The 10,638-nt window shown below is 38.7% G+C and overlaps 1 protein-coding gene and 1 long non-coding RNA gene across 2 annotated transcripts; both read left to right on the top strand.

The window, feature by feature from the left end:
- Nucleotides 1–5,390: 5,390 nt before the first annotated feature.
- LOC134640438 (uncharacterized) lies at nt 5,391–6,250 on the top strand. Its single transcript, XR_010573907.1, has 3 exons — nt 5,391–5,536; nt 5,761–5,929; nt 6,145–6,250. It is a non-coding gene; the product is annotated as an uncharacterized LOC134640438 (long non-coding RNA).
- Nucleotides 6,251–9,035: 2,785 nt separating this feature from the next.
- LOC134639643 (cytochrome c oxidase subunit 5B, mitochondrial) lies at nt 9,036–10,629 on the top strand. Its single transcript, XM_063490937.1, has 4 exons — nt 9,036–9,219; nt 10,030–10,100; nt 10,180–10,279; nt 10,379–10,629. Exons 1-4 carry the CDS (start codon nt 9,120–9,122, stop codon nt 10,489–10,491), a joined length of 384 nt encoding a protein of 127 aa, XP_063347007.1. The 5' UTR covers nt 9,036–9,119; the 3' UTR covers nt 10,492–10,629.
- The last annotated feature ends 9 nt before the right edge of the window (nt 10,630–10,638 follow it).

The raw sequence follows: 10,638 nt of genomic DNA, 5'->3' as shown, positions 1-10,638 counted from the left end.
AAAAGAACCAAAGGAAAACGTGTATCTCGAACGGTGTGCAGAGCTTTTATAACAGTACCCGGTTGTCAACGCTTGGTGTCGCTGTGTTATTAGTGACGTCACTTTTGTAAAAGCTAAAAGCCCGAGGAGCACTTCTGTTCCTCGCCGGGTGCGGTGGCGCGCGCCTGTAATCCAAGCTACCGGGAGGCTGAGGCTGGCGGATCGTTTGAGCTCAGGAGCTCTGAGCTGCAGCGGACTATGCCGATCGGGTGTCCGCACTAAGTTCGGCATCGATATGGTGCTCCTGGGGGAGCTCGGGACCACCAGGTCGCCTAAGGAGGGGTGCACCGGCCCAGGTCGGAAACGGAGCAGGTCAAAGCCCCCGTGCCGCTCAGTAGTGGGATCGCGCCTGTGAATAGACGCTGTAGTGCAGCCTGAGTAATACAGCGGGACCCAGTCTTTTTATACTATTTCTCCTCTCCACAGAAATATACACACAGCACACACACTCACACATCACGTTTTTACAGCTTATACAAGCGTCAAACACGGTTTCTCTGTCCTCTCGTTCCATTGAAAACCACCGCTGTTTGTTGGTCCCACAGCGCCTCCAACTGGAGGGGAGTAGCAATGACCATCACTGCAAATTCAAAGAGACGGTGGACTTTTTTTCCTTTCAGTGATTGACTTTGATGAACAAGCAGGACTGGACTGGGACAAAAAAATCAGCCCGGGCATTTTGTGTAGAGAACGGCCCACCAGGTACTATAGGAAAAGCCATAAAGCCCTTGAATGAAAACAAATGCTGTTGTGACAGTGACGTACACTGTCTTGTTGGTACATATACACCATCCTCCCTATTCTGGTATTTTAAACAGTACTTACCGGAAATATCAAACAACCTAATCAATCATTACATATACCTAACTAGCAGGGTTGCCAACTCCCAGAAAAAAATAGGGAACCACCCCCACCCTCCGCCTCATGATGCTTAATCAACGTAATCGACTTTAATTTATTGCCAGGGTAAAACAAATGCACAGAAACCAATTATTTTTCTACAGTAATTAAATAGATTTCGCAACAGAATTGCAGACTGCACACATGGTACCTTCCCAAAGGAAAAAGTTCTATAGCTTATTATGGCATATATTAGACTTAATATTTACCGTAAAAAATGTTTGTGAAATTAACAGTAAAATTGTGTAAAATCTTGACATCAAAAATGTGTAAATAGAAAAACAAAAAAACAATGTTTAATTTACATCAACATTTTGTAAATAAAACATATATACCTGTAAAGTCCTGAACCAAGTAAAAGTGTTAATTTTACAGTAGGAATATGTTTTAAATATCAAATGTCCTTGTTGAATTTACAGTTTACTGTTTTATAAACACTGAAAAATTGTAATTTGAAAGTCAACACGTACAACTGAAACAGGTAACAAAATAATGTTAAAATTACATATTTTGTTAGTTTTTTTTTTTAAATTCAGAAAGTATCTGTATTACATTTTACAAATTCATTCAGACTCATTTACAACGTTGGTCACATACAGACCACTTTTTAAGTGGGCCAGACCAGTACAATTTCTGTCAGTGTAAAGAAGTTATCAGAGATATCTTTATATGGCAGTACAATTTCAACAGTACTTGTCAGTTTTTCTACATTTTAAAGACAAACTGCTGTAGTAAATAAATGAAATCATTCAGCATAAGTCTTTAGTCTTAAATTGTAATAAATAAATGTTAAAAATGACCTAAAAGTTATGACAGCCCACTGGCCAGACTGTCATGTAATTATAAAATAGAAAGGTTTTGTTGATTCATAGAAAATGTCCTGTTTTTTTTTTATAGACAGTTAAAAGACAGGAACTTTTATTTCATTTAGCTGTTATTGCTTTGGTGTAGTATGAATGGCTATGGGGGAGGTCTTTTTCAGTGGGAGAAAAATCCAAAACTTGTTAAAATCCAAACAGACTAGAGTCTGTGCTGGGCTGATTATCTTTCAAACCTGTCATAAGGGCCCACTGAGAACGACATACACAAGAACTCAGACATTCAAAAAGATATTCAAATACGTAGAGCCTGAAAAATTAACATTAGGAAATGATGAAAATATGACACCACGGTTTGCCTACTATAGACCTGTGAAACAAACACTAAGTAGCTTATTAGAATCAGAATTATGGAAGAATTCAGTGTCACAGCAGTCTTGTGAAACTGACTCTGAGGCTTTTGGAGACATAAGTGATGGACAAAGCTTTAAGTCCAACAAGTTTTTCATTGACAATCCAGGATGCCTGAAGCTAATTCTGTACCAGGATGCATTTGAAATTGTTAATCCCCTTGGCTCCGCTAAGAAAAAACACAAAGTGGTTGCAGTCTATCTGTCAGTGGCAAATTTGCCTGCTCATTTGCGATCCAATACTGATCACATGTCCCTTGTCTTACTATGTGGAGAGAATGACCTTAAAAAATTTGGAAACGCAAAGGTTTTCTCAAAAGTGGTAGAAGATTTAAAAGATCTGGAGGAAAATGGTATCATTTCTGGTGATGAAATAGTCAAAGCAGCTTTGTACAGCATTGCTGGGGATAATTTGGGTTCACACAACATTGGTGGGTTTACTGAGAACTTCAGTCGCTCTGAATACTTTTGCAGATACTGTGAAATCACACGAAGTGAGTTTCAGAGTAATGATCCAAATGTCTGTGGTCCACAGCGAACACCTGAAAGCTACAATTCTGCTGTGGGTGATCTACAAGCTGAAGGCAGTCAAGAAATCAAAGGGATAAAGGTAAACTCTGTTTTTAATACCTTGAAATCTTTTCATGTTTGCCAACCTGGTTTACCACCTTGTTTAGGCCATGACATATTTGAGGGTGTCTTAGCCTATGATAGTGCACTGTACTTGAAGTATTTTATTAAGACAAAGAAATGGTTTACATGTGCACTTTTGAACCGGCGCATTAAACAGTTCAAGTACAAAGGAGCTGATGCGCTAACAAAACCGTGTGCTGTCAACCCAGATTTAACCAAGCTTTCAGGTCAAGCCATTCAGAACTGGAATTTCTTAAGGTTGCTACCTGTTATAATTGGTGATAAAGTCCAAAATCCAAAGGATGATGTATGTCAGCGAATGCTCTAGCTTAAAGACATAGTTGAAATGATTTGTGCACAAAACATCTCACTGTCACAGGTGGCCTATCTTGACATTATAATCCAAGAATATTTGGATTCAAGAAAGTGTTTATTTCCAGAGAGTGTACTAAAACCTAAACACCATTTCCTCCATCACTATCCTGCACTTATTTTGAAATTTGGCCCCTTGATTAGGTTATGGACTATGCGTTTTGAAAGTAAACATAGTTACTTCAAAAGATGTGCCAGGAGTTTGAAAAACTTTAAAAACATCTGCCAGACCTTATCTGAAAGACATCAGATGTTTCAGGCATATCTTTCAGCTGGGCCAGGATGCAGTCAGTTTCTGCAAGTGAAAGACAGTTGCACCTTTTACCCTGACCTCTACAGTGATGCCATTAAATATGCAGTGAGACAGTTTGGCTTTACAGGAAATGATACTAGTGTTTGCACAGAGATACAGTATAAAGGTACATCGTATAAAAAGGGGAATTTCCTTGTGTCAAAAAATGAGGAGTCCATTGAGTTTGGAGAGCTTCTTATTATTTTAATCAAAAATGATGCAGCAGTGTATTTTGTGTTGGATGTACACCAAGCTGAGTATCTTTCTGAATACCACGTGTACTCGGTGACAAAGGACAGTACAAGGCTGCAATGTCTTAACATTACTGACTTGGTTGACTTTTATCCATTACCATCATACTTTGTTAATGGCCACCAAGTCATTCCTCTTAAACACAGTGTGTTGTTAAAATAAGCTTTTTTTATGTTGCCACTGTTGTTGGGAAACCATATTAAAATGCATGTTTGCTTACTACAATGATTTAAAAAAAAATGTTGTGATGGGAGGGGAAAAATGAAAGTGAAATACCTTTTCCTTTTATATATGCAGAAAATAAAAGGTGTAAACCATCCCTCGCATTATGCCCCGAAAGCAGAAATTCATCTTATTTATATATGCACAGTGTTACTTGACTAAATATAATATTACTTTTGCCTTTTGTCAGTGTGTCATTCTTCGTTGATTCCAGAAATGACCGACTTTGAACCAACGTTGCTAAGGACTGCAATCAATGAGGTCCTGCCTGACCTTCCAGAAGTGACAAAGGATATTCTTGAAGAAACCTTACAATCAATTGGGGTAGAGACAAATGATGATTTTCAGTTCATTGAAGAATCTGATTTGCACTCAGCTTTGAGGCCAGTTCAAGCACGAAAAGCCATTGCCGCTTGGAAACTGAGATGTAAGTCAAGTATTGTAGTGAATGATACAAACAGCACTAGAAGTTGCCTGCATAAATTGAACCCTTTTTGGTGTGTGTGTGTGTTTGTTTGCAGGTCATACTCCTGAAAACAGCAGCTCATCGCTTGGTGCCTCGCCACAACCTCCTGAATCCTCACAATCTGTTTCACCTAAATCACCCTCAACCTCCTCCAGCAGCATTCAAAGTCCTTGTGTAGACTCGATGGATACCTTCCAGATACCATGGAACAAGTTTCCAGAAGAATAGATGCAATCACTGGAGAGAGGAAAACGGCCAAGTCCACGCATGAGAAGGGAGATGGTCCGGATTGTGGTTTCTGAGATGATGAAAAAAAGCTCTAGGATAAGTAAAAGGAACTCTACTGAAGTTGCCAAAAAGATGGTGGCAAAATATCCAAAATCTCTTCTGCTGGACATAATAGAGGGAGATGTGATTGGTCCAGGGTATCACTCTCTAGTCAAGCAATTGGAGTACAGAATTGACAATGTGAAGCGATCTACGACCCCAAAAATAAGAAGAAGAAAGCATCATACTGATGAGTCTGACACCGAGGCTGTCCCTTCAGAACAGAGAGCAGCAATCCAAGACACTTATGGGTGCATTAACTGGGATGTGAAATTCCTGCCCCTTGGAGAAACTACAGAGAGCCAGCAACTGAAAAAAGAAAAACTTAAGATGATATTTCAGAAAACTGATGCAAATCCTGAAGAAGTCAAAAATCTAATGAAACTGACTTTCTACACACAGCGTAAACAAGTCAACCAGGGAAAAACTATAAAATACCTCATGGAACAATGGCCATTTTGGTTTAGAGAACTTGGCATGGTAGTCCACTTCAAGGAACTCACTGAAATTGGACTTAATGAAACTTTGATACGCAATGTGGATCTGAAGGGGGAACGGCTCCTGAACTACATGAATACTGTCTGTGCGAACAAGAACAAAAAGCTCCTACAGGCTGTAACCAAGCTTAAAGTGGTGAGTGGAGAGCTGACTGGTTGCTCTGAAGACGTCAAAGACATGGTGCTACTTCTGCTGTCCTACTTTGATGAGAAAGAAGATGCGATGTTCTGTTATGTGGAGGACACATGCCTGGCAGGGGAAGTACAGATGGACCAGCTTTACTTGACTCCCACAATTGTGGTGTGTGGTAAGTTATTATTTTTGGTCTCTCATTCTGTCTTGTATTTTTCTGTTCCCTTTTTTATTTTTATTTTCATTGTATCTGGAAACAAATTTAAGTTGCACAATGTTTTGTTGCCATAATCCCTTTAAGATTAGTCAAAGTGGCCTTCAAAGTACTTATATTTCTCTCCCCTAAACCCGCAGATATATTGATATCTGTACTGATCATATTTCTTATTTGCTTTTCAGGACGGTCCTGTTATTCTTCTAAACGGTTTATGCTGAGCGTGGACCGAAACATTGTACACGACAACATCACCTCCTTCATTTCTGCCCTGTGCATGATGTTCGGGAGCTATTATTGCTTCAACATTCATTACCCATCACAGCTGGCATCAACCCTGGAGTTTCTGCAGAGGTACTTATTTTTGGATTAGTTTAGCCAGCACTTAACTGGAAAAAATAGTAGTATTTGAAGTGACTTTGAGTTTAGGGGACTTCATTTTGCCATTTAAATAGCTTTAAAGTAATTGTTGGAATAAAGAGTTATTATTGTATATATTATCTAATGTTATTGATGTGAAGTTGTTCTCGATAAAATTCAACTAATCATCTGTTTTTCTTTTTTCCAAGATGTTTTTTCTCCATCAATCCAGAGAAGGGCACTAAAGTGGAGAAGACAAATACATCACGTCTTCACGTGAAGCCAAGAGTCCTTACCTTGATACAGGAACTTTCAGATTATGAATGGCGTGATGTCTGAACATGGACTAAACACACTAAGAGTTATTTAAGGGGCCACATTCAAAGCATGAAGGTTTATTTCAGCCCTTTATCAGGTCAGTTCTTCAAGCTTAAGAGGCACAGAAAAGTTTCAGACAATATTATTCTGTTCTGTATGATTGTTGGTTATGTAATTCCTCATTTGCATTCCTGTACCTTAATTTGAAAAATATATATTTATATTAGTACAATTGTTCTATTTTGAAAAGGCAATACAGTAATTCTTATTGGCTGTTTAAAAATTCTTACATTTATTAATTAAAAGTAGTGCAAGGGGTTCTGTCATTGTGTTTTTTATGAACGCATTTTATTGAAACAATCTGTGTTTCAGACTGATGTAACAGTTCATTGTTCTTTAAGATCAATAAATAATTAAATTGTAAATTGTCTTGGCCTAAGCTTTTCAATATATTAACTCTTAAACTTATATCTGGATTTGGTTTCCAATTTTAAATGCTTACATTTTGTCCATTGGGTTACTGGCTTTAATATATTCATTTGGATTTTTTCATAGACCAATAACATTTTAAAGCAATAAATTCATAGCGTTATTTCTATTTTCACTTTGTTAGAAGTCAGAACAGGGTTCTAACTAAACTTACAATGAAAATTTAAAAATAAATTAGACGTTATCGTGACTGTAATGCATTAAAGTTGCAGACCCGCTAGAGGTACAGAACATCAGAAACCTCTTTTGAGTAAACCAGAAAAGACCAGAAAAATTCTGTTAAATAGCAGTTTTATAATGAGGCTTTCACAATAAAATACTGTTGTATTTTTTATTTATTTTTTTCTGCAAAACTGAGATTTAGTGTACAATAAGCAGCAACTTTCTGTAAATCTTACAGGAAAAAATGTGTTTAATAGCAGTTTGGCCATGCTAATTTGACATAAAAGGGCTGTTGAATTTACTGGCTTGAAATGTATTTTTGGGGGAAATTATAACGGTTTTAAACTGTAATTTTTTACAGCTTTTTAAGCATTCTTGTTTCCAGTTCACAGTTTTTTCTACAGACTTATTCTGGCAACCACAGCTGCCAGATTTTTTCTGTAAAATCAACAGGATTTTTTTTTTTTACAGTGCACAATAATGAATTTTTATATATTTTACATCAGATGACGACTTTGGTTGTAAGATTCGGTTACATTTATTTAAACCTAGACATTTTGAATGAGAATAAAAAAGAAAAGTATTTCTCTGTGCTCCCCCAGCTGTGTTATTCGTGACGTCACTTTTGTAAAAGCTAAAATCCCGAGGAGCACTTCTGTTTCTCGCCGGGTGCGGTGGCGCGCGCCTGTAATCCAAGCTACCGGGAGGCTGAGGCTGGCGGATCGTTTGAGCTCAGGAGCTCTGAGCTGCAGCGGACTATGCCGATCGGGTGTCCGCACTAAGTTCGGCATCGATATGGTGCTCCTGGGGGAGCTCGGGACCACCAGGTCGCCTAAGGAGGGGTGCACCGGCCCAGGTCGGAAACGGAGCAGGTCAAAGCCCCCGTGCCGCTCAGTAGTGGGATCGCGCCTGTGAATAGACGCTGTAGTGCAGCCTGAGTAATACAGCGAGACCCAGTCTTTTTACACTCTTTCTCCTCTCCACAGAAATATACACACAGCACACACACTCACACATCACGTTTTTACAGCTTGTAACACCACCTTTTTTTGTCTTCACCATGTGAAACAACATGTGAGCATTGATGTTTGTTGGTCCATCACCGCCTCCATCTGGATCACAGGAGAAAAATAAAAGAAACAACGTTTCAACAAGTTTCTTCTTTCTCCAATGCAGAGTACCTCTTTCAGCATTTTTCTCTTTCTTTCTGCTGGTCTATATTTATTCGAGCACAGTGGTAAAAGGATTTAAAATACCACACCTCACAGGGAAATATAGCACATTTTACAAATAGAACATAATAGAAAAATCCTTTTATTGTCCCACAAGGGGAAATTTGGTTGTAACAGCAGCAAAAAACACCGTCTGGTTGTTGAGTTTGTTTGAGTTTGTTTTCACCCTCAAATGAGCTGACTGCTTTTGCTCTACAAAAACACACACAATTTTTTACAGAAACACATATTTACATCATGGACAATATACAAAAACAGAGTACTGTACAGTTATTAAGATTGAAGTACAGATGAGAGTGGCAAACCCAGGTTTTATTGTGCAAACAGAGAAGGGTACTGAAAGATGTTTAAATAATTAAGAATATTTAGAATATTTACAAAATGTACAGATTGTGCATTGTACCTGTGCATCAAAAGGTAAACGTGTAACTTCCAGTAAGTTAGTATATATAAACTGAGAAAAATAATGTGCAAGTTATAACAGTAGTAGTTGTTCAGTTGATTAGTGCAAATTACAGCGCTGATGTAAACATCTATGTGTGTTGGGAGCAAACCTTATGTACATAAGATTTTTATTTTTATCTTTTATGTATGTTTAAGTGTAAGTCTGAGGTCCGTGGGAGTACTGCAATTTCAAATGCCTGTATATGGTTTGTACATTTGGTTTTTGAGTTTGATGGTTCCTTCTTCCCTTGTAATTGCACGGAAATGTAAACTAACTAACTACAATAACAGGTGCTGTCTTAAAGTGTTGTTGTTGTTTTTACATAACAAAAATGAAACTACGTTTTTCTATAATAAAGTATACAGCGGTGTTTACCACCTGTAGATCGTGCCTCCCACTGCTGAATCTGATTGGTCGGATCAGCTGCGCTTCTGCTCATTGGCTCGCGCACCCGTCACTCAGGCGGTTGTAGTGGGGTCATTTCAGTCCGGGTTATAGCAGAGTCAGGTCATTCACTGTACTTGAAAAAGGCACTACAATGGCGGGACGTCTTCTTCTCCGAGCTTGTACAACAACACTGCAGCTGAGGAGCAGCGTGCTGGCCCCACCGCTGCACCGTTCAATGGCCACAGTGAGAGGTAAGACTCCGTATTTACGACAGGAGACGTGACTTTACAGGCCTCCGGAGTGCATTACAGGCACAGCTGTCACCGCTCACTCGACTTGTGCGACCGAAAGCGAAAGGCTGGTTATATTGGTAATTTTAGCAGCGTCTTTATTGTTTAGTTTGGTAGCTGACAAGTTGTGTTTAACACACAAGGAGTTTGCAGTACGTGCTAGCTAGCTACCGCCAGTGTTTTATTTACAGCAAAAAGAAACACCTGTGTACATATTTATTTACAGAAGTAAAACATATTTGTGGGAGGCCTAAGTGCTTTGAGATACACAAAGTCCCCACCTAAATACGACTATAAAGTACACCTTTTAAAAAAATGAAGGTCATTTGGACTTTAGCGAGTGGAAAGGCCTTTGATAGACCCACCTCCTTTGGCAGACTCCGTTGGGCAGGTGCCAGCACCCAGGAGTGTGTTATTGTGGGAGGCGTCCAATGCTGACGTGCAGGCTTACCCGCACTCACTACAGAGTTTATTATAGTTCTTTATTTTCTAATTAGTTAATTTTTTTTCGTTGTGAGCTTTTCTTTTTAATTTAGTTTAGTTTTTGTTCTTACAAGACGTTTAGTGTTGGTTTCTGTGTTAGTTTTAGTCTTTGTAGTTATTAGTGTACGGAGGACATATGCAAGAGGTAAGATTTAAGCAAGTTATTATAGGCTTTTAATATAAAACTGATTTTTTTAAGCAGCCGAATCAAATACAGATTTTTTTTCGTTTATTTATTATCATTTATTAATTTTTTAATAAAAACCTTTTTGCTATTTAATTTTTCAGGCATACCAACAGATGAAGAACAGGCCACTGGGCTGGAGCGCCGTACCCTCCAGGCCCTCAAACAGGGAAAGGTAAGCTACTGTATACATATAATAATGAACCTGAAATGCACATAAGCTAACTTTTTTCTTTTTCCCGTTTACATCACAGGACCCTTACAGCATCCTGAAACCAAAGCACTATGCTGGTACCAAAGAAGACCCTCACATTGTGCCAGGCATTGGAACCAAGAGGCTGGTGGGATGTCTCTGTAAGTGATGCATATTGAATACAATTTTCTCCTTTATGAATCTGTGTTACAACTTTTTTTTTTTTTTTTTAAATTATAACATTTTAAAAATCTTTGCAGGTGAGGAAGACAACACTGCTATTGTGTGGTTCTGGCTTCATGAGGGAGAGGCCCAGCGCTGTCCTTCCTGTGGTTCCCACTATAAGTTTGTCCATCACGAGTTGCCCCACTGATACCAAAACTAACACAAAAAGCCCCCAAATTGGGCAACAACAGAAAAGTGTATTTGCCTCCTTTATGGCCATATTCTGCAGTGTGTGCACGTCATTCAACTTGTACAGTTTATGATTAAATTGTGACTTGAAGTGGAATGTGTTGAT

The sequence above is a fragment of the Pelmatolapia mariae genome, linkage group LG13, assembly GCF_036321145.2.
Source record: "Pelmatolapia mariae isolate MD_Pm_ZW linkage group LG13, Pm_UMD_F_2, whole genome shotgun sequence".
NCBI lineage: Eukaryota > Metazoa > Chordata > Actinopteri > Cichliformes > Cichlidae > Pelmatolapia > Pelmatolapia mariae.
The sequence above is the reverse complement of the archived record's forward strand: the minus strand, read 5'-3'. Positions and strand labels throughout refer to the sequence as shown.

What these genes read in the sequence shown, in the direction of transcription:
- LOC134639643 (XM_063490937.1), top strand. Translation starts at nt 9,120, where the DNA reads ATGGCGGGACGTCTTCTTCTCCGAGCTTGTACAACAACACTGCAGCTG. An exon ending in TTCAATGGCCACAGTGAGAG is followed by an intron (nt 9,220 to 10,029) that starts GTAAGACTCCGT and finishes TTAATTTTTCAG; the next exon opens with GCATACCAACAGATGAAGAA. An exon ending in GAGGCTGGTGGGATGTCTCT is followed by an intron (nt 10,280 to 10,378) that starts GTAAGTGATGCA and finishes AAATCTTTGCAG; the next exon opens with GTGAGGAAGACAACACTGCT.